This window comes from Eurytemora carolleeae, unplaced genomic scaffold (assembly GCF_000591075.1).
Source record: "Eurytemora carolleeae unplaced genomic scaffold, Eaff_2.0 scaffold141, whole genome shotgun sequence".
Taxonomy (NCBI): Eukaryota; Metazoa; Arthropoda; class Copepoda; order Calanoida; family Temoridae; genus Eurytemora; species Eurytemora carolleeae.
In genome coordinates this window covers 40,070-63,577 of record NW_019396386.1, presented here as the reverse complement: position 1 = coordinate 63,577, position 23,508 = coordinate 40,070, and the positions used below count along the sequence as shown (strand labels likewise).

Genomic DNA, 23,508 nt, shown 5'->3' with positions numbered 1-23,508 from the left:
TATTCAATATTACCCTTAGTGTAGACTTATTTATTAAGTGAAGTTTTTTATTATATGTCGGCTTCATACATATATCAATATACTATACTACATTGAGGCCACCAAATATTAGACTTTAGGGTCAAAAATCAAAAATCTTTTGTCTTAGAAATTTCAAAATGAATTTTAAATTTTTACTTTTAGAATCAAAATATTTTAAGACAGTTAAATCATTGAAAATCAGAGACGACTTTTAGTTGGATTTGGATTTACCAAAAATACTATGTTTTTACTTTAATCATATTTAATAAAGCTCTTCGCTCATATATTATATTTATATATTAGCTATTGCTGGCCAAACGGCTGGACCAAATTGGCTGAAATTTTTTAGGGAAACCATGGGTATCCCGGGGGTAACATAGGCTAAAAATCAATTTTTGTTTTTAAAGATGGATTTAAAAAAAAAATTTAAATGCAACGTCGTGCTCTTGAGCACTGAAGATGCAAATAAATAGTAAAAGTCAGATATGACGAAAAAATACTACAAATACTACATTTCTGAAAGTATCCGAACTGGTTAAAAGTTTTCTCTTTTAGGCCACAGCATTATTTTTTTTTATTATTAATGCCGATTATGTTGAAGATCGTCATTTTCTGTAAATCAATCACCTCACATTTTCAAAGCATTCTATGCTAACTCAAGATAGTTCTGCGCAAATTTATCTTTTTTAAAGGTTGCACAAAGGAAGCAAATTTTTTTTATTTACGCAAGCTCTATTTTGGTCTGAAAGCTTTCAAGTTATATGCCATTAAAAACAAACCGCGGAAGAAAGTCTAATTAGAATTAAATCCCTTAGCAACCATGTTATACTGCGCACTTTAGCAACCATGTTAGACTGAACACTCTAGCAACCATGTTATACTGAACACTCTAGCAACCATGTTATACTGAGCACTCTAGCAACCATGTTATACTTAACACACTAGCAACCATGTTATACTGAACACTCTAGCAACCATGTTTTACTGAACACTCTAGCAACCATGTTATACTGAACTCTCCCCGCCTTGTGAAAACATCGGTGAAAACCCCAATTGGGACAATTGTTAGATTTGAATTTGTTGACAGGTTTTAATAATTTTTAAAATAATTTTTTTATTTGATTATTTATTCTCTCATTTCTCATTGGTCAAGAGCTTAATGTTTTTGAACGCTTAAAAATATGTTTCATTTAAAGTAAATTACATAATTTTATTTTATCGGAGTTTGAAATTTTGATCAGCTTCTTCATTTCAAAAGTTTTGAGCTCGAGATTCAGTGGAAAAAATACAAAATTAGTTTACTTGTTAAAAAGTACTGGCTAAGAAAGTTGTTAAAACAACTATAAAATCAAACTTTCCTGGTCACTGCTGTTTAGAATATTTAGGCTTTCTAAAATGCGTTAAAGTATATTTGTTGTACGAATTCTGCACAAATCTTTTTTGAGAATTTCTAAAAAAAATTAAAATCAAAAGTCAAAAATGATTTTTACTTATGATTATGAAACCTTCAATAAAAAAGCAGATTATAATTATTATGAGGAACAAAAGTTTTCAAACATAACACTGCTGTATGTTTCTTCCGCCCCCTCCCTTTCCGAGAATACAAAGTTGCGCCCATTACAACTGTGGTATCCCGGCCTATTGTGACCCTGGTGGAAAGCTGACCTGTGTAGCTGGGCCGGGCAGAATACAATCAGTGGAGTTCTATATCCTCTGTTCAGTAGCTTAGCTTCAACCCAGCAAACTACTCATCAGATATGGCCATCCCAGACGCAGTTAAGAGCAAGGTAGTTAAAACTCTACAATACGAACAACTATACACTGTTGATAACATTTTGTTCAAAACTTTGAAGTTTAGAATATCTCTCACATTTTGGGATCCCTTTGTTAGTAATTTCGAACAGAATGTTCGTAATTTCTTAAAGTTTTCTGTTAGAATTCGTATTTACGAGCGAAATGTTATGGATATTTTTAACAGTGTCGCTAGAGTTCAAGAGTTTCTGATAAAGAACTCTGATAAAAGTCCCAGTCTAGAATAAGAGCAAAAACTTCCAAATGCAAAGGTTTTTGTTTGATATTGAATCCACTAAAAACTCCAATAAAAAAGTTTAAATTCATGTATTTTTAAGGATTTACTGCAGTGAACAACAGTTTAAAAAAGTAACTTATTAAACTGTGTTTTGCTGAAGAATACCAATGCAAATTTTAATCATGAAAATCACCGTAAAAAAAAAACTTTTTATCATCAACTTGAAAATTATTATTAAAATTTTATAGTTTCACATTAAAAACATGTCTTTGAAAAAAAAAAGAAAATGACAAGAATAAAAATAAGATGTTGTTTTTAAATTTCATAAACATCTAAATCTTTTTTAAGTGGAGGTGGGAGGAGAAGGGGGGGGGGCGCAGTGGGTTGGTGATACCGGCAACAGATATGATTAAAACTCAAATAGAAATTGATCAAACTAGAGAGAATAGGGAGGTATTGTTGGTTAAACTTGAAAATAGTTTATATTTGATTAGTTAATAGTTCGTATACTTCCAACACCCCCACCACCAGCAGGACCTTTCTTCCTTTCCTCATTCTTCTTCTTATACTTTCCCTTTATTTTCCCTCCATAGCCTTTAAATTTTCCATTATTTTTTCTCCTTCTTTTGATATTTTCCCTTAATTTCTTCTCCTCATTCTTACAATTTCTCTTAATTTTCCCTCCTCCCTTATCCCTTCTCCACCCTTCCCCTTTTCTTTATACTTTCCCCTATACCCTCTAAATTTTCCCTTTTCCATAGATTGAATCTATTTTCCTAAATATCTTCTTAATTCTAAATATTTCTTATTTAAGGTTGGGGACATGCCCAATGTAGGAGAGATGGACAAGGATGCCTTGGCTGCCCTCATCAAGCAGCTATACGACCAGTCCTGCTCCGTCTTTGCCGAGAAGTTCAACATGGAGCATGAGATCAAGAAGAACGAGATGGAGATCCATGCCCTTGAACTGGAGGTCAACGACATGCACGGCAAGTTCATCATTCCTCAGTTGAAGAAGGTCAACAACTTCAAGCTGATGGGTGGAGAAGAGGCCTAAACTGAGTAAAAACTGGAAATAACTTGTTTTATATCCAGCTCACATACTGAATATGAAATGGACATAGCCGGAATTGAACCAGTGGAACATGCTGGCAATTACTGGTTTTGGAACTGGTTGTTCAAACTGGACATCAAGGATAAACAACCAGTTTTAAAACTGGTTTCACGAACTGGATACAGACTTGAAAAAACCGGTTTGAGTCAGGTTGGCTATGGCTCTCTGTTACTCTAATTCCAACCTTCTTCTATCCACCACTGTAAAGCTTCTTCAAACAATTCTCTTGCATTCCTAGAACTCCATTTTGAATTCTAATTGTGAAACCAAAACAAACTAACTTTCCCCGTAAACAAGAGAACATCTCAATACATGAATGGGCTCACTGCTATATAGATATGTATGTAAAAAAGTGTATTTTATTGTAGAATAAACAATTTATCAAATTTGTCTAAAATTAAACACGTTTGTTGAAACATATATCAAACTTTTTCACTTTGTAACATACAAATAGTTATGGACCGGTCCTTCTTCTTTAATGACAACTTACAAGCCTTGTTTTTTAATTATTTTTGCTTAAAGCAAAATTAATTAAGAACATAGCTGTCCTATTTTGTGACAAACTAATATTTATCACTCTCCTTAGTTCTACATTTATTGGTTTCCAGGGAAAGAAAACTTTCGCGAAATATTGGGAAATTACGCTATTATTTTCTATCGTAAATCTCGCAATTTTTTTCGCGAAAGGAATTGAGTCTTTCTAATCCCTCATCTTTGAACCCCAATGTCGTAAACCTTTGATATTTCAAACTTATATTATATGATCTAATAGAAGTCATGTTTTGAAATGTCAAAGGTCTACAACATTAGGTTGCAAAGATATAGGGAAGAGAAAATCAGAGTTAGGGACAAAGACTCAATTTCTTTCCCAAGCGAAAACAATGCGGAATTTCGTTAGAAAAAAAATAAACGAAATTTTTTTTTTCGTGCAATAGATTCATGCGAAATTTCTAGAAAAAAACTATTTTTTTTCTTTTTTCGCTACGAAAGGAATGCGAAAAAATTTCGACACAACAAAAATGTGCGTTAAAATGTAAATGTTTGTATCGAGGTCGAAAATTTTGTTTAAGATCGAGCCTAAACTTAATATCCATAGTGATAACTTTAAAGGGATTTAGTGTTTAATCCGTGAAAACAAGATGATTCATATTTAAGAGATATTTAGAAAGAAACTTGTTTAACTCGTCAGAATAAATGAGAAAAGGATTTGTTTTCTCTGAATGAGTTTTGAATACAAAAGTTCCTACCTCTGGTCTCTGATGAGATTAACACACTGTTCAAGATAATTGTAAAAAAAAGATTCCCTAAAAGGTTATTGTGTATCTACCCTTCCTTTTACCATCACCTTTCATTCAGTAACTATTTCTATGGAAGGAGGGGGCAGGACAGGGGGAGAGATATCTTTTTAGTTAGATCCAAGTAACATTCAGATTCTATAATTTTATGTTGTTATCCTGGTTGGAAAATGATAGTTGGTTCACCATAATTTAACATGTTGGGCTCATCAAAGTTTTTAATAAGTTGACAGCTCCTCTAAGTTATGCGTGTACAAGTCTCAAATGAGAACTTTGTTTCCGATCTACAAGTTTACAACAAATACAAAATATATTCTTCATTATAAAGTTGGACAACTGTAATTTTGGTTTAGTGCGCGGCTGGGGGTTTATTTGGGGAGACTTATTCAAGGGAGAAGATATGATTGACGTTAGTATATCTTCTATATATATAAAATTGTAATCCCCTTGTTTGTTTGTTTTTATGTCTGATAATACTCATAAACCCAGCTGGATCTATTTGCCTCACATTTAGATTGAGAACTCGGGAGAACCACGGAATTGTTCTTACCTAGAGATCAAGTGCGGGTAAACGGCGGGAGTAACTTTAGAAACCCTAGGCAAAGCTGGGTTCCCAAGCTAGTACCTATATATAAAGTAGTAGTTTCTGTTTGTTTCTTTGCATGTCTCATCATAATTTGGTTAGATATAATAGTAAAATATAAACAAAAAAGGTTTTCACGATCAGGTTGCAAATAATAAGGGAGTATAAAAGGTTTACACGATCAGGTTGCAAATAATAAGGGAGTATAAAAGGTTTACACGATCAGGTTGCAAATATAAAGGGAGTATAAAAGGTTTACACGATCAGGTTGCAAATATATAAAGGGAGTATAAAAGGTTTACACGATCAGGTTGCAAATATAAAGGGAGTATAAAAGGTTTACATGTTCAGGTTGCAAATACAGTTTACACGATCAGGTTACAAATATAAAAGGGAGTATAAAAGGTTTACACGATCAGGTTACAAATATAAGGGGAGTATAAAAGGTTTACACGATCAGGTTACAAATATAAAGGGAGTATAAAACTTGAGTTTGTGAAAAGAACCTTTCATTAGTTCTTCTTACTGTTTCCTATAATTCTTTTTTTTTGTATTTCACCCTTCCTTTCTTTTTTGCTTATTTGTGTTCCTCATTTCCACAATATTTTTCCCATCTGCGACCCCTCCTCCCTCCCTCCTCTCTTCACCCTCATGCAACCTATATTTGCCTCTGCACCAAACCAATACTGCTGAGTCACAAGAGGTGGAGCAACAAAAAAATCTTAATTTGAAAAAAAAAAAATATATTTATCCCTATTCCAATTCCAGCTCTTAGAGAGCCTTTACCTTGTATGTATTCGTTGCAATAAAAATACAAAGCAATTTAAGAATCATAACTGCTTTTTTACTGCTTTAAGATATTTCAACTTTCACTGGAGAAAGAAAAAAATAAAACTTTTGTGCTGTTAAAAGGACTGTATAGACGTTATATCAAGTAACCCTTCAATAAAAAAATAATGGAGTGGCATTTCCGATTCACATCGATACACTTTTGACCTTTCACTGATCAGGGATAAGTGAGATATTCTTATTTTCCAATAGTAAAATATGTAAAAGGTTTTTTTGTGATGGAAATTGTGAGAATTTAAGAAAATTACGATATCTTTCTCATTTGTTACTCGAACAAAGGTTTAAAGGTTCACTGTCCCATTAACGAGGAAATCCAACAATACCGAATTATGTTCACTGTCCCTTTAACGAGGAAATCCAACATTATCGTATAGAATTATGTTCACTGTCCCTTTAACGAGGAAAATATGTACAATGGGTGTTCTCTTGACTCTCAAAAAGTCAACAATACAATTAGTTTTCTTCTGCCGAAATATAATTGAAACATTCTTGGGACAGAAAAAAATGTTTAAAATGTTTAGATTAATTCTGTTTTTCCATATCTTATTCGTTTAAATACAGAGAACTTTTTTTAATATAATTCATGTCACTTACCTTTATCATCCAAATATGTTTTTTAGAGAATTTTCGGTTGTTTTTTCTTTTTTAACATAAAACATTAATCCGATTTGGTTATATTTTTATTAATCGTCAAGGAATAATTTTTATTTCTTAATTATCATCCAAACAATATTTTTGACTGATTACAAATGAATATCAAATATAGGAAAAAAGAAGAAAATGCGCAATTGCATTTATTTTTTTTAAAGTGAATGTTCATGAATTAGATTTTCCTCCTTTAGAAATCATTTAGAATAATTTTCATATCATTGATTATAATAATAGGAGAAGGAAAGAAAATATAAAATTATTTAAATGTTATCAAGAGTTTAACAACGTAAACATTTATGATTCTCACCAGTCCAATTGTTGCATAATCCAAGCCAAGTAATTGCTGGTGGGTCTTGTGTGATCATAATGTAATAATTTATGTAGTTACTTCAATACTCGGATAGGCCTAGCTTAACGTTCCCAATGGGTAATGGATCCAGTACGTTTATGTACAAACTAAAGGATAGTTGGATTGGTGTGAGTTAACATTGGTTTAATTTGTAGTTATTAATAATTGTTTTATATCGGCGCTGCAACCTGCTTTCTTCAAGCTTACGGGCTTTCCATGCGCGCACTGCACTTGAACTGCTGGTTGAAGTTGACCCTGAACCCTCTTTGTGCGGGGATGAGCATTCTTTCATGATTTCCTAGAAAATAATATTTTTCAGAGAAATATTTGATTAAAAATCCTCTCTTAAAGGAAATTAAAATTTCATTCTGAACTTTCTTAAAATCGAACCATTTTTATTTTAAGTAAGAAACCAAGAAAACAAAATGATCAATGATTTTCCAATTTCTTTGAATTTATTTGGAGGAATGGGCGCAGTTTCTATTTGGAGGAATGGGCGCAGTTTCTATTTGGAGGAATGGGCGCAGTTTCTATTTGGAGGAATGGGCGCAGTTTCTATTTGGAGGAATGGGCGCAGTTTCTAAAGATTATTTGGAGGAATGGGCGCAGTTGCAAAAGATTATTGACTGTAAAGAATCAAATTTTTTAAAATAACGTTAAAATATATTTAAACTAAGTCTTTACTCTCATTGTACAGTGAGAACCAGAAACTCTGGAATAGGAAGACGACTTTTAGACTCAATTTATGGTTTTAAATAGCCCAATGAACATTAGTAAGACAGCAATTGTGCACACACCATTTTAAACTACCGGTTAAACTATACGCACCCCTGACCCTTTAGTAAAAGTAAATTTAACCTAAAGTCTGACCGCGTCAACCTTTTTGCACCGGCTAGTCCTTTTGAGTGTCTGCTTTGTTTACCCAATGTCCGAGCGATACAGTACAAATTGGGACCGGAAAGGTTGACCCGGCTCGGAAATTCAATGTACTACACCTGCTCGTGACTATTAACTTTGTAACAACATTGCTTAAAAGGCGTACTTCTATTTACTTTGTAATAACATTGCTTAAAAGGCGTACTTCTATTTACTTTGTAACAACATTGCTTAAAAGGTGTATTTCTATTTACTTTGTAACAACATTGCTTAAAAGGCTTATTTCAATTCACTTTGTAACTACATTGCTGAAAAGGCGCATTTCTATTTACTTTGTAACAACATTGCTTTAAAGGTGTATTTCTATTCCAAAGTTTTCTAGTTCTTATTGTATTAAATAAATCTATGATTTCTAACCTTCAGTTCACTTATCTCAATTTTCCTTCTTTCATTTCTTCCATCCCGTCCCTTCTCTTCTCTTCTCTTCTCTTTTTCTTTCTCCTCCTTCTCCACTCTTCTTGGAGTACTTATAAAACTATCTTGACCTGACTTGACCTGACCTGACCCAAACTTCTGCGTATGCACTTCAGCACACGGAGAAATATCACTTTGTGTCAGACTGTGAAAACTAAACTGTTTTTCAGACCGTTTTATAGGAGAGAGTCTTGTAGAACGAGTTCTAGAGTGCCCCTGAGAATCTTTAAACCCTGATATATGTTCTTTTCGGGTTTCTGACGTATACGAGTTGGAGCTTTGATAAGTAGACTGGGTATTGTTGACGTTTCCTTTGACGTCTGAGGTGGGTTCGTTGATATATATATATGACCTTGCATTTCCCTTGTTATTCTTTGCACCCTGAGACATAGTGCTCCCTCCATCAAACCTTAATTTGAAACTCTCATTTTTTTAAAAGAAATTTTAATCAAATTGAATAGAAATTTTTGTTTCTTTTTTGTTTATATAATTTTTTATGCAGAAGAAAAAAACGTTATAGAATATGATAAATGATATGAAAATTATATCAGATTTGATGAAAGTTATATCAGATTTGATGAAAATTATATCAGATTTGATGAAAGTTATATCAGAATTCATGAAAATTATATTAGACTTCGTGAAAATTATATCAGATTTCATGAAAACTATATCAGATTTTATGAAAATTATATCAGATTTTATGAAAATTATATCAGATTTGATAAAAATTATATCAGAATTCATAAAAATTAAATCAGATTTCATAAAAATTATTTCAGAATTCATGAAAATTATATCAGATTTCATGAAAAACTGTATTTGATTTTATAAAAATTAAATATTTCATTAAAATTTTATTCCATTTTACAAGAAATAATATCCCATGTATTTTCCTGTAATTCGAAAATCTTCTGGGATATTATTTCTCATATTTGTCCTGGGACATTATTAGAAATAATGTCCAATGGGACACGCAAATTTTGCGGATCTAAGATTTTTTTTTTCGCGTTTTTTCGGCTTAAACAGGAATAAAATTATATAAAAAACTGGCTTGTGTATAATTTGGTATATTATATTTTTTCCGGAATTTTTACTTAATTTACTTAGTTTGAGGTTAAAATTCAAGCCTTCAAATCCCGAACGCAAAGAGCTTTGTAATATAAAGAGTAGGCATTATTTATCGTAGAATATTGTGTACACAGATATTTTACAATTCTCCTAAGTTAAACAATACAGACGTCAGAATTCTCAGAGACAGAAAAATGCAAAAATCTTTCTTTCCTTTTCCCCCAGAATACGGTTTGTTCTGCAAAAAAATAAAATTGTAATTTTCTTCATAAATATAATTATTGATTGTATTTTTCACCTGTGCCCTGGAATACAGCTGTATTGGACTAATTTCATATTCAAACATCAGCTCTTCCCTGAAATATAGAAGCATATGGAGATCCAACAGAAGTAAAAACAATTAACGACGTTATTATTGTTTTGATTTTTAAAAGAGAATAAAAAAGTTGCATAACTTTATAGCTGTTTTAAGTGTAGTCTAGACACAAAATCTAAATCTCAGATCCCAAAATCTTTATAAGTTTATTTTGAAGACCTTTTATATTTTTAACTATGAGTTTTTTCTGGATCAAACAATGTTTGAAATATTCATAGTTAACAGCACCAGGTTGCAAAGATATGGTACATGTACCTATTAATCAAAATACATTCATCTAATAATACCTGATTTTCTGAGCCTTATATCTTGCATTTATCGATCTTTTAAAGATATCATCATCATCTTTATCCTCATCATCATCATTATCATCACCATCATGATTATCATTATCTTGAACAAATCTCTGTTTCTCTGGTATTTTATGTTTTTCTTGAAACAAAAAACTTCCAAACCCTGTAAAACAATTTGATACAGTAGGAGCCATAAAATTATGGAATAGGATGACGACATTCAAGCAATCTTATATGTTTTATTCTATTAAACAGAAGATAAGCAACTAAATTTCTATTTTTCATGCTCACTAGTCATTGGAAAATATGGCAATACTTTAAATGTTAAAACATAGTTTAAATTTTTGTTAAAACTTTGCTCTTATCATGTCTCTGCTCTTAAAAATATTCCAAAAAAATGCTATATAGAAAAAATTTTGATTATCTATTCCAGAAAATTCTAATTTGATGCTTAAATATTTTCTAATCTAAAGATTTAACTGTACATTAAAATATATTTACAATAAAAAAATAAAACAAGAAAATGGGAAAATTATTTTCACTGTTTCTTTATTTTCCCCTTTTACTCAATTTCAAAATATTCCCTATACAGTAAAATATGTACAAACCCCTTTAATATAATCACATTGATAATTTAGCAAAAATAACACAAATTTTTATTTAAATCATAAAATATGGATTAAGTTTTATTTATATTTAGAAAAAATAGATTAATAATATCATTGATAAAAGTAGTGGTGTAAGAAAAAACTGATTAAATTATAATGATGATAAATAAAAAAACTTAATGTTTGTTTTTGTTTTTCATCAAAAGTTTCAGCTAATTTCCTCGTCACAAAATAATTAGTTGTGTAAGTGGTGACCAAAGATAGAGAGTTACAAATAAGTAATAATCATCTATCTATCTATCTATCTATCTATCTATCTATCTACCTGTTGGTGTGGTTTGTTCACTATCAAATCTATTATCTATCGCTGAATCCTTAGATTCAGTTTCTGAACGAAGTCTATTCCCGTCTTCAATGTTTTGCTGAAAACAATTTTATTTTATTTTAAATTGTTGTAATGATTCAGATATTAGATATCAGTAAAATATACAAGAACCACCATTTTTGCAGTATGTCAGTACACACTGTAAAGCACAGTAGTTCAGTAAACACTGTACAGTACAACGTAGTTCAGTAAACACTGTACAGTACAGCGTAGTTCAGTAAACACTGTACAGTACAGCCTAGTTCAGTTAAGACTGTACAGTACAGAGTAGTTTAGTAAACACTGTACAGTTCAGTTCAGTGCAGCACACACTGTACACTACTGTACAGTACTTACTGTGCAGTAAATTTCAGTGCAGTGGACACTGTACCCTACTGTACAGTACAATCTGTACACTACCTTCAATACAATGCACATTGCACAGTACAATATTCACTGAACAGAAAGTACACAATGAAAATAGTACAGTACAACCCGAACATTACAGTACACAACGAGTACAATGCACACTGTACAATCATGTGCAGACTATAAGTACATATGAAAATATTTTTGTTAAACCTGATTATCTAAACTGGTTTCATTCACTAAACATTCTAAAAAATATCCGCCATAAACTTCGCAGTACTTTTGCTTACATCATAGCTAAAGGAATGTTTAAGAATGCGCTCTAAAGCTGCAAAATCTATGCAAAAGAATGCTAAAAAAGCGTGCAGAATTCTCACGCTTGGCGAAAACGAAAGTATTCAATTACACTGTTTAACTTTCCTCTGCTGGAAAGCATGGAAAATATATCAGAATTTAGATTTATTTTTATTGACGATATTTTCCTAGAAACGATCTACTTTGCACATTCTGCTCGAGATAGTCCAGAGATGCAGCCATAGAGGGTATAGTGGAACCTAAAGAATATATTTTGTTATTCTAGTTCTAGTTCTAGTTCTAGTTCTAGTTCTACTTTAATTTATATTTCGAGTTTTTTTAGTCTTAGGGGACAATCTACGTAATATCAATTGAATATCTCGATTCACACCGGTACCCTTTTAACCTTGGCAAGAGGAAATATACTTGCTTTTCTATCTTAAAATTGATAATTTTCAATGTTGGTTTGCAGATTTAACACATATTTCTCAATATTGTTCAGATAAAGGTTTCAATTGTACTCTTGTATATCAGAGATGTACAAAGGGTCATTTTAAAATTATGACAAAGCTTTAAAGTGTTAAAAAATACCTATTGAAGAAATAGAAGAGGTTGAATCGTAAGCTGAAGAATAAGAATCAGATCCTTGCTCTTCATCCTGACACAAAATATTCTGTTTTACAAAATTATTAATAAAATGTGAGATTGAGTTGTCAAGAAACATTTTAACCCAGGATTTCGGAACCATCGAAAGAATTTATAAAAGTCGTCTTGGCAATTTTTCAATGGGCTTAATACTATTATTCCAAAATCTCAGTAATTGTAAAAATGAATGAATATCAATAAAATATGAGGACACAGGTTTAAAGAGCTTAATATAATTATCTAATTAAAAACTAAACATCTGAAACATTCCATTATCAGTAGGTTTAGAAAACTATGAAATATTCTAAAATGCCTGAAAATGTTTATAAACTGGATAAAAGCTGACTGTCGAAAAAAAAATGTTTGATTTTTTTTGACGCATCCCCTTCACGCTCTACAATCTACATATGTTAGGTGATTCTCAGAAAGGAAGTTCTAAAAATCCAAATTACTTAACTTGGTCTCCCAAGGTTAAATATTGCTTGACTGCACAAAACGGATGAACAGCGAAACCATTAAAACTGTGAAATAAGACTCAAGTCACGGGTTTAAGTGGGCAAATGCACTTGAAACACAACACGTGTGCAGTTTACACAGACCTACATTTATTAAGTTGATTTTATGCTACGATCGTGAAGGTTTTTGCGTATCAACATAAAGCTGACATCTTGAATGTCGTCTTCCTGTTCCAGAGTTTCATGAGTTTTATTGTATTTTGTATTTTACCTTTAAACTGGATTCGTATTCCATTTTATATTCGCCTTCTCTTTCCCTAAAATTAACAAATATCAACCAATTTTTTAATTGAATATTTGTAGAAGGCTGCACCAGTGCACACTGCACAATGGACATGAAAACTATCATCTCTATGGAAAACTATCATCTCTATGGAAAACTACCATCTCTATGGAAAAAAAGAGTTACAAAATATTGCATTCTAGAAATCTAGGGGTTCTCTGGCTGCGTTAGCCTCATTTTCATTGCACGGATGTTCATGAATATATATATATATATATATATATACATGAACGAAGAGCTTTATTATATAGATAGATTTAGCAGCCTTAGGAATTATATTTGGATAAAGACAGTTAATTAATATTGTACATTCAATTTTTAATCTAATTTTAAATCTAAAAAGGAATTAAGGAAAATTCATGCTTTAGAAATAATAATAATTTGATTGTATTTTACCTAAAATCAAGAGAGATAGATTTCTGTTTGATCAAAACTTTTTCCTGGATCCGGGTAGGGCTGGATAAAGGAGGGTTTTCCTGGTTCCAGCTCTGGGTAAAGCTGGAACCAGGAACCAAGCAGGACTCATGAGAGGAGTGCCGGGTTCTGCAGGATACTCATGGGTTAACAAAATACTATAAAGACTAAAGACAAAGATCGGTCGTAGATGGTTTTCATTCCTCCCAAAAACGGCAGTACAGTTTTTATGTAAACAAATATATTGGAGTCCTTTCAATTTTTTGTTTTGTTTTAAGTCTAATGATGACTAGAGAGTGGATAATAACTTTCTGCAAGGTAGCTGGGAAAATAACTTAATACCACGTAAAACTAAAACAATTAAAAAATTGTCACGTTTGATGACAGATTAAAGGAAGTAAATAATTTCCAGAACTAAACACTTTTTGAGTCGGAAAAAAGACGGTACATATTTCATTTTTTTGATCTGATGAAGGTTTAAAGGGTACAGTTCTGAATCGTGGAAATCCTTTTTGAAATGAAAGGTCGAATGAAATTACGCTAACAGTCCCATTAAGACTAAAAGTAAGTTCTGACTGTAGGATAAAAACCCATTATTCCTAATTGAAGTTAGAGATAGATTTCCGCAGCCATGGTTCAAATCCCCCACAGTTCTATGATAAACGGTGTTAGGTATTTTGCCAAAGGCATTTTCTCAAGAGGACTTCACAAGTTACAACTTCCCAACTCTGCAATTTCCCAACCGGCAACTTCCCAAAGATTAGGATAGGCCTTCTAGGGTGCCACATGCTGCAATGAGGGCCGAGTGCTGCGGCTAGGATGGGCTAGGGGGCCAAGCGATATACAAATTTGGGAAGTTGCCGCTTGGGAAATTGCACAGATGGGAAGTTGCCACTTGAGAAAATTCCCTTGGGAAGTTGCCACTTTGGAAAAAGCCTTTGTTAAAGTACCCAACATCGGGTTTAACGTATATAATGTTCTAGTGGTTGGCATATAAGATAAGATAAGATAAGATAACGTTTATTGCTAAAATAAATGTATCTGTATACAGATAGAGTTTACAATCACAAAATTGATGATTATATTAACAGTACAAGTATAAAGCAATTAGGTGGAAAATAGCTCTTGGCTGTTTTGATTATTTTTTCCACCTAATATATTATATATTAATAAATGTTGACAAAACTCTAGTGAATTTTGTTTTCTAACTCTCAGATAGAAATCTTACCTTGATTTTGTGATAGTTTTTTTTTGGAAGGGTTTGATGTATGGACTTTCTTCATGTACAATGGGTTCCACAATTAGACTGGGTTCCACAATTACACTTTGTTCCACAAGTACACTAGGTTCCACAAGTACACTAGGTTCCACAAGTACACTAGGTTCCACAAGTGCACTTTGTTCCACAACCTCACTTGGTTCCACAAGTAGACTTTCTTCCACAAGTACACTTTCTTCCACAAGAAAACTTTCTTCCACAAGTACACTTTGTTCCACAAGCTCACTTGGTCTCAAAAGTACACTTTGTTCCTCAATTACAGTAGGTTTCACAAGTACACTAGGTTCCACAAGTACACTAGGTTCTACAAGTACACTAGGTTCCACAAGTACACTAGGTTCCACAAGTACAGTAGGTTCCACAAGTACACTAGGTTCCGCTTGTAAACTAGGTTCCACTTGTACACTAGGTTTCACAAGTAGACTTTGTTCCACAAGTTCACTTGGTTCTAAAAGTTCACTAGGTTCCAAAATTACGCTTGGTTCCAAAAGCACACTAGGATCCAAAGGTTCTAACTCACAGCCCTAAAAACATTTACTGGTAGGCAAATATATCAATACATTAAACGACGGCTTTCTATCACGTCTTTGTTATTAATTAAGCTTCTATCTGATTTAGACACCCCAAAATATTTATATTTTTGTTTATTAACCCCAAATTTTTAATTTATGCAAAATTAAAGATTAAAAAAATGCACCTTAACGTTTTTTACTTGTTTTAATGGAGAAAATTTAATTTAATTTTATGGGGGATGGGAAGGAGGGGGTAGAGGAAAAATAAGGTTTGTGGTTAGAACGATATGATAGTGATTGAAAGTATTAAACTTCAAGCAGTTTCATGTATTCAAGATTTCTTATTAAACCTTTTAAAACTTAAATTTTCAAAGAATTTCAACAATATTATCTAATTTAAAAATAGAATATAAAGATTACACAAAAATACATGATAACTGTAAAAATTTGAATTAGTTTCTTAGGATCAGTTAATCCGCAGCCTGACTTCTGACTGTTGCGGATCATTTAATCCGCAGCCTGGCTCCGGATCATTTAATCCGCAGCCTGACTTCTGCTAACATTTAACCTTTTCCAAAATTTTCCGTAAAGTAGTCCTATACCCCACAATTAGTAAACCTTAGAAAATAATATTTTCAAAATACATTTCAGAAAAAAAATTAAAAATATTTACCTCCAGAATTCGAATTCTGGTGTCAGGTATAGATTTCTCATCATCCTCGGAAATATCACTAAAACAATTTTTGACTTTGGTAAAATTTTGAAAATCCACGAAAAAATTGTAAATCAACTAATTTTTTGTTTGTTTTATTGAAGAAAAAATGCGGAAATATTGAGCAACTATTAAAAGTTAAAATAGAAGATGGGCGCGAAGCGCCCTGATAGCCTAGTATCTTAAAAAATATTTATGCCATAAACTGTTAAATGGAAACATGCAATTTTGTAAAGAAATAAGTATTTGATACAATTGCCTGATTAGAGAAGATGTGGTTGAGTCCGTTCTAAATTCATCTGTTAACCCTGTCCCCCTGGGCAAACATGGTTCATCTGTTAACCCTGTCCCCATGGGAAAACATGGTTCCATGTTCCCCCCAGGCTGAAGTGAAAACCCATCTTTTGCCAGATCAACGGGGACTGATTCTCTGGGTTCAACTAAATATTTATAATATTAATTCACTAAGGGGGAGCTAGGACGTGTGTTATTAGAATTATTATTGTTATTATTATTATTATCATTATTTTTAGAAATGAAAAAAAAAAAAGCTAAAAATAACGTTCTTGCAACAAAATCTTTTTTTTAACCCTATATTTTCGCCACCTGATGTTCATGACAATATTTGACATTATAAATTCTGGTAGTTTTGAATATCAATGGTTTACAACATGAGGTTTTGACTAAGATACAAGGATTAGAAAATTTGAGTTTATGGCAAGAGCTATTGTATAATCTTTTACCAGATGGATTTGTCTGGTAGGAGGGTGGTCGTTGTCTGGCACTTTGAATTCTTATTCTCTGATCATGTCTAGACCTAGAACACGCCAAACTAAATATAGCTCGGTATGTCTTGACCTATAGCACGCTACACTGAATAAAGCTTGGAATGTCCATATATAAATCTAACACGCAAAAAATTAGAGCTAAGCATGTCTGGATTGCTGATACATCAGAAACAATAATTAAGCAAATATTATTACTTGCAAAAGAAAACAAATTACCATTTAAAGGGACTGTTAAGGCAAAATGAAAGGAGGTATAGGCTGAAAGCTAATCACTTTAGCTCTCGATCGTGACCCATGAAAGTTATTTCTGATGTTCCAATCTTGAGAAATTGATTTACAACTTTGTCAAATTTATACGAAAATTAATATATTGTGGAAGACGATGCCTGGCCGCGTTAAACAAGTTCCACAAGATTCAACAGAACGAGATTGAACGGATACGGGGCAAGGTACTGATAAAACATCTACACGTGTGATATCGATATTGACTCTAGTTCTGAACCCTCTAGTAATAAGTTATAAGAAATATATATACTGGAAGTTATTTATGCGTTTTTATTAGAGTCTGACTCACGTCCTAATATATACAATTTTGTATAAAAGTAGTGGGTTTAAAAAGATCAAATTCAGCAAATATGCAACCAATCTGAAAACGATGATATCCCAGGGAAAGCTAATTGTAACTTAAGTTTACTCCAATTCTAATTTTATATTTGTTTTTCTATTTTTCATAGATTTAATTCATAATATTATTTTTACGTTTATATTGGGGTCACGATCAAGAGCTAAAGTGATTAGCTTTTAGCCTATACCCCCTTTCATTTTTCCTGTAAAGTCCCTTTAAGCCATAGTTACTATACCGCCCGCCCCCCTCCTCCCCGCGGCCCCGTAGATGTAGCCTTAGTAACACAGGAGGATATGATGTGATCTTTCTGTGAAACATTTTTTTTATATAATCTTATTTATTGCAGGAAGTGTCTTGGTACAAAGCACAGTGTAAACCAAGATGTGAACGCTCTCACGTAAATTTCAAGCAATATTTTGCCAATTACTCCTTTCAAACTTTAAATTTGTCTGGCTCACCTTGTATCAATTTCTGAGTCTGAATCTGACTCAAGTCCAGGATCAAAGTCTTCTATTACAATGAGCTGATCATTCAGTTGAGCCGAGAAGTTTCTCAGAAACTCCTGATAAACAATCACATAAATAAAAAATTATGAAGTAAAGTAAGGACAGTTTGTAAACAAGTAAACAATTTAATATAGTCATATAAAAAGAAGGAGGGGGGGGGGAGTTTACCCTAAATTGGGTTTTTAAAACATTTTCCACTTTTTATCTTATTCTGATTTAAATTCTCCACACTGTTATAAAAAAGGCGACATTTTGTTCGTTTTGGTATCGAGCTACCCAACGAAAGCATTTAAAAAAACGAAAATTTTGTTCGACATTTTTTACTTTATATCACTAAAGTTATCTTCGTAATTTTGAAAAAAATGTTTCTTGTTTCGGTAAGTTTATTTACCTGAGTAGATTTGACGGATAGATTATTGTTGGTAGAATCCGAGGTGTCAGATAAATCCGAGTCTACAGAACCCCGGGGGTTCTAGGAAGGTCTTAGGTAATCTCTCAGAGGCATTTTCCCATGGGCAACTTCCCAAATGACAATTTCTCAAGTGGCAACTTCCCAAATATGCAATTTTCTAAGTGACAAGTTGACAACTTCCCAAAGGTTAGGTTAGGCCTTCTGACTTCAGAGGCACTGCAGACTGCCATGGGGGCCATGGGCTGCGACTAAGATCGGCCAGTGGCCCGAGCGCTGCGGCTAAGACACACTTGGGAAGCTAGTTGCAACTTGGGAAATTGCACTTTCTGACTTCTGAGGCGCCGCAGACTGCAGCGATGGGTGCCATGCGCTGCGACTAAGATCGGCTAGTGGCCCGATCGCTGCGGCTAAGACACACTTGGGAAGCTAGTTGCAACTTGGGAAATTGCACTATTTGGAAGTTGCAACTTGGGAAAATACCATTCGGAAGTTGCCACTTGGGAAAAGGCCTTTGGGAAAGTACCTCAAAGTGGTTCTAGGAATACAGTGGTAACCAGAAAACAATGAAATGATTGCACAACATTCATATCGTTGCATGATTCAAACTAGTATTTAGAAGTACTGACAAGTCTAATATGCATTTACTGGTATAACTAGTTGCCCTAGCACGTTTAATGCACAAAATAGAGTCTGGCAGATAGATCAGGGATTGTCATATTTTTTTAAGTTTGAAATGTCGCTAAAGATATTGCAAATTATAGTTCATAAAAATGTGCCTTAAAAATGTTCAGAAATATTTTGGTCCCCCTTTTCTTTCAATAGATTGATATAAGTTATTGATAAAAAGAACATTAGAAAATTTATAAAATTTATTTAAAGAATTTTCAAAAAAGAAATTTGAAACGGATGAGACTTGAACGACGGTTTGCTTGATTCAACGATAAATAGGCTCAATTGTGATTTATGCCTTAGATAAAGTTTTTAAATGGCATGTTTTGGCTGAGGATAAATCAAGTTTAGAGGTATAGGACACACAAAATATATCAAGTTTAGAGGTATAGGACACACAAAATATATCAAGTTTAGAGGTATAGGACACACAAAATTAAGAAAAAATACTGAATAAATTCGTCTCATCCTATGTAGTTAACCCTGTATTTAATAATCTAATCTTAGAAATGCGAAATTGTTAAATAAGTTAAAATATTATTAAATGAAATTATTTTACTTTACTTACTCTAGAGATAGGGTCAATATACTTGATTTCAACTATTTCTTTTCTCCATCTAACATGTTTATCAGTTCAAACTACACAAACTTTTAGTTTTCCACCCTTCCCCTCTTTCTCCTCTCCACAAAAGAGACTTTAACAAATAGACTAATATATCAGAATAGAACGATTAAAACATAAATAGTTCAAAATACATTGGAATAGAATAGAATAGATATAGATATAGAATAAAACAGTTTGTCTTTCAGGAGTTTGTCCTTCAGGAGCTTGTCTTCCAGGAGTTCATTTCAGGAGTTTGTCTTCCAGGATTTTTTTTATGAGTTTGTTTTTCAGAAATTTGTCTTTTCATGAGTTTTTCTTTTGCAGGAAATTGTTTTTCTGGAGTTTGTATGTCAGGAGTTTGTATGTCAGGAGTTTGTATGTCAGGAGTTTGTCCTTCAGGAGTTTGTTCTTCAGGAGTTTGTCTTTCAGGAGTTTGTATTTCAGGAGTTTGTCCTTCAGGAGTTTGCCTTGCAGGAGTTTGTATTTCAAGAGTTATGTATATTTAAAGTTTAACTGATTTCCTAATAGTCGACTGTATTCTCTCAGCCTCGTGTTGGTCTTCTGCCACTAAACGGTTTACAACCCTACAGTGGTATCATAATACAATTATAGTCTTTATTATAATGTGGAATTCAACTGAAACTTTATATTTTTAGTTTAATACGATAATTATGCAAATGCTAGTTTTTTACAGATTTATTTATGATTAAAGATAAACTTACCTAATTACCACTCAGAATTATAATATAATACAGTGAAACCCTTAATAACGAATACATCGGAAGAATTTATCAAATGTCGTCTTGACAATTTTTCAATGAGTTTTATACTATATAGAGAAGGGAGTCTTACGATCCAATCCTGAGAAATACCACACGGTACATATATTAGGTCTTTAGGGAAATCGCTAAGTAGCGAAACAAGTTTTTTACAGATTTATTTATGATTAAAGATAAACCACTCAGAATTAAAATATGATACATAAAAAGTTTTCTTAACTGACTTTGTTTCCTTACAAGTTACAAGTCAGTTGAAGAGGTGTCCTCATTCACAACGGTACCCTTTATTCTTGAATTCTTATCCGAGTAAGGCTTCCTTTGTGATTCTTTAATTACGGCCCGGGGAGTATGGAATAGAAGGGAGATACAACTGACGCGGCCTGCCCTACCATATGATTATGCATGATTTGCAGACGGTACTTCATTTTAATAAGAAATATTTGTTTGATGTACAATTACCGCGTATACAATAACCTATTCTGAATATTTCTTATACAAATGAAGTACCGTCTGCAAAGCATGTATGTAAGGCGAACCGCGTCAGTTATATCTCCCTTCTATTCGTTACTCCCTGGGCCCACTTGTACGTAATTACACCGACACTTAATAGTCAATCCCTTTAAAGTGGTCATTCTTTAGTAAAGTAATAAAGAAAACTGAAGAAGGAAAAACCCCGAAAAATTAGTTTGGCAAAAAAATGATACTGATAATGTGCAACATGAAATCTGTAACAGAAGTTTCGGAATTATAATGAAAAATATATGATTATAAAACTCAAAGATGGACACCATTTAAAAAAATATCTTCTCGCCTGAGTTTCTTGGTGACATCATATGGAGGTGGGGAGGGAGGGAACCATTCAGTATCACTGTGGTTATCAACATCTATGTACTTCACGGTGTACCCCTGCGACATACTGTCTCCTCAATGTCGTCTTTATTCGACTAAATTAATCAACATCATTTCCATTCATCTGAAAATTGAATTTTTAAACATGGAAATAAGATTATCAAATTGAAATGTAGAAAAAACGAACCTTGAAAAAAAACATTCATTAACTTTTTATACTAATCCCTCCGGTTTAAATCTCGTTTAAAATTTACTGTATCCATTTAAACTTTATTTAATGCGGAAGATAATGTCGTTTTTTTTAGCGTGGTAAAAATTCAATTTTGAAATATTGTCTACTATTGTTTCTAGAGGAAAAATAGGTCTCGTTAATCTGACATGCCATTCTATAAATGGAGAGTCTCTAGAAATTTCGACTACGACTACTTTGTGAGATTAAAAATCAAGAATTAATTAAAGACCTTTTTCTATTTATAAACCTAAATGGCCTCATTAATATCCCTCAGACAATGGAAACCTTGTAGTTTCCACGTTGCTTTAATTTGTGTTAAAGGAAGGGATGTTCACTGAAATCCTTTACAAGCTTACACAACAAATAGAGGCATCCATCCAAGTTGACTCGCCCTCTCTCTCCTGTAAAGTTTAGCTTTTGACTTTTGTCCTGAAAGTTGGTGATTTTTAATCCTTCTAACATTTTGACGGATTGTCCTATTAGAATTGGTGAATTAAAATTTTGTTTTTTTACTTTTTCCACAAGTTTTTTTTTCAAATTTAAAACCTTCCCTGGGGGTCATGTGAGGTCCCACACAGAATTTAGGCGGGATCGGTTCTGCAGTTTTGACGTTTATTGGATACAAACAGACAGAAAGACAATAATTTATAGATAGAAATAGGATATGCATGAAATGGTGTTTACTGCAAACCTTCAGATTTATTTTGAAGAAAATTTTATTTTCTAATTTTAGCTGAAATGAATTTGCTCCTTGCAGTTTAGTTTAATGCACCGTGCTTGTGAAACTAAAAATCTTAAGATAATAATAATTATAAGAATGGTTAATCCACCAAAGTTTTAAACTATTGTTAAATTAATAAAAAATCCCTTTTCAAGTTGAACTAATACAAAAGTTCAGTGATAAATATGTTTTGTCTGCTATCAGTAAGTTTACTTGAGGTTTTGTTTAATAAATTTTTACATTATTTTCACATGGTTCAAGAAAGGTTCATAGCAGGTTGAAATAAAAAAAACAATTTCATTGGAAACGATTTCTTTTATAAAGCACAAATAAATAAGGTTGCAGCAGTGAAAATGTATGATTATTAAATTAGTTGGTTTTGGTGTTTTTTGATTGTCTATTTGTTTATTTCTCAAATAAACGTAAACGGGCGTACGTCATATTATCTTTTATATATAAAGTTGTAATCTCTGTTTGTTTGTTTGCATGTATGATCAGAACTTAGGAACCCATTAAACAATTTGCCTCAAATTTTGATTGGAGAACTCATTAGAACCAGGGAAATGTTATTAGTTCGATTTGAGTCAAGTTGAGTGGTTTACTTTGCTTACTTTTATAGAGAATGTTTAGTTTTCAGGCAAAGCTGGGTTCACAAGCTGGTCTCTTATAAAATAAGGAAATCCTTTTTAAAAAACATACTGGAAGCCTGGTATCTTAATTCATTGATTTTGATATCTTAATATCCCTCTCTTCCCTCTCCTTACAATAGAAGTTTCCTTGGGACTGAAGGTATACAACTTTTACAGGGATTATTCGATGAGTCATCTATTATATAAGTTGTCTTTTTATATACTATTTAGTTGTTGTTAAAATATTAATTTCAGATTTCGACGACGAGTTTGGTGGTGTCAAATTCGGCCGCAGTATGATGTCCCTAGGTAAACAGTACTTTTAAATAATCTTCAAATTCAAAAATAATTTTCTTTTAAAAAATGTTCATTGGTGAATTTTTTTATGATAAAAGCACTTTTAAGAGTGCTAGTTGGGATAATTCCTTACAAAAATTATCATAGAATTTCTTTTGTTTTTGTTTACATTATATTTTTATTTATTTAGTGACCTTGTTTGGGGGGTTGAAGAATGTTTTTAAGGTAAAATAAAGACTTTTTCAATTTGTTTTAACCCTTGATATCAGAGTATACAATTTTTAAAAGTAAACACTCCCTTTAAAGGGACTGATTACATTATTTTAAGTGACCCTTTATACAAAGATGGCAATGTCCGATTTACAACGGCTCCCTTGAAAGCTTTGTCTGATCAAGTATAAATTATAGACGCCAATTTTTT

At 32.5% G+C, this 23,508-nt stretch overlaps 4 protein-coding genes and 1 long non-coding RNA gene across 6 annotated transcripts in view; 2 read left to right on the top strand and 3 right to left on the bottom strand.

Moving 5' to 3' along the window:
- LOC111702204 (innexin inx2) overlaps nt 1-23,508 on the top strand; it is a 39,037-nt gene that overhangs the window by 3,648 nt on the left and 11,881 nt on the right. The window contains exons 2-3 of the mRNA XM_023473818.1: nt 23,046-23,099; nt 23,278-23,312. Of these exons, the coding sequence (XP_023329586.1) occupies nt 23,046-23,099; nt 23,278-23,312 (89 nt within the window). The remainder of the gene's footprint in view (nt 1-23,045; nt 23,100-23,277; nt 23,313-23,508) is intronic.
- Nucleotides 1,698-3,554, top strand: LOC111702192 (troponin I). The gene is made up of 2 exons (XM_023473804.1): nt 1,698-1,808; nt 2,865-3,554. The coding sequence occupies exons 1-2, from the start codon at nt 1,779-1,781 to the stop codon at nt 3,105-3,107; spliced, it is 273 nt and encodes a 90-aa protein (XP_023329572.1). The 5' UTR covers nt 1,698-1,778; the 3' UTR covers nt 3,108-3,554.
- Nucleotides 6,647-8,646, bottom strand: LOC111702189 (uncharacterized). The gene is made up of 2 exons (XM_023473800.1): nt 8,185-8,646; nt 6,647-7,189 (listed from the first exon to the last, which is right to left on the bottom strand). The coding sequence occupies exons 1-2, from the start codon at nt 8,629-8,631 to the stop codon at nt 7,025-7,027; spliced, it is 612 nt and encodes a 203-aa protein (XP_023329568.1). The 5' UTR covers nt 8,632-8,646; the 3' UTR covers nt 6,647-7,024.
- Nucleotides 10,851-13,669, bottom strand: LOC111702190 (uncharacterized). 2 transcript variants are annotated; one of them, XM_023473802.1, is made up of 6 exons: nt 13,456-13,669; nt 12,988-13,033; nt 12,208-12,274; nt 11,805-11,876; nt 11,536-11,570; nt 10,851-11,011 (listed from the first exon to the last, which is right to left on the bottom strand). In XM_023473802.1, exons 2-6 carry the CDS (start codon nt 13,009-13,011, stop codon nt 10,907-10,909), a joined length of 303 nt encoding a protein of 100 aa, XP_023329570.1. In that variant the 5' UTR covers nt 13,012-13,033; nt 13,456-13,669; the 3' UTR covers nt 10,851-10,906. The 2 variants fall into 2 exon arrangements, with proteins under 2 accessions (XP_023329570.1, XP_023329571.1); XM_023473803.1 differs by lacking the exon at nt 13,456-13,669 and having other exon boundaries at nt 12,988-13,037.
- LOC111702193 (uncharacterized) lies at nt 16,109-18,457 on the bottom strand. The gene is made up of 4 exons (XR_002765373.1): nt 18,287-18,457; nt 17,848-17,951; nt 16,720-16,793; nt 16,109-16,416 (listed from the first exon to the last, which is right to left on the bottom strand). It is a non-coding gene; the product is annotated as an uncharacterized LOC111702193 (long non-coding RNA).

Bases quoted from the DNA above. Each gene is read 5' to 3' on its own strand.
- LOC111702192 (XM_023473804.1), top strand. From the start codon at position 1,779: ATGGCCATCCCAGACGCAGTTAAGAGCAAG. The intron at 1,809-2,864 runs GTAGTTAAAACT...TTCTTATTTAAG, and splicing joins CAGACGCAGTTAAGAGCAAG to GTTGGGGACATGCCCAATGT.
- LOC111702189 (XM_023473800.1), bottom strand. From the start codon at position 8,631: ATGTCTCAGGGTGCAAAGAATAACAAGGGAAATGCAAGGTCATATATA. The intron at 7,190-8,184 runs GTTAGAAATCAT...ATTATTTTCTAG, and splicing joins TTGAGATAAGTGAACTGAAG to GAAATCATGAAAGAATGCTC.
- LOC111702190 (XM_023473802.1), bottom strand. From the start codon at position 13,011: ATGGAATACGAATCCAGTTTAAAG. The intron at 11,877-12,207 runs GTATTTTTTAAC...TATATTCTTTAG, and splicing joins CTCTTCTATTTCTTCAATAG to GTTCCACTATACCCTCTATG. The intron at 11,571-11,804 runs GAAAATATCGTC...GATATTTTTTAG, and splicing joins GCAAAGTAGATCGTTTCTAG to AATGTTTAGTGAATGAAACC.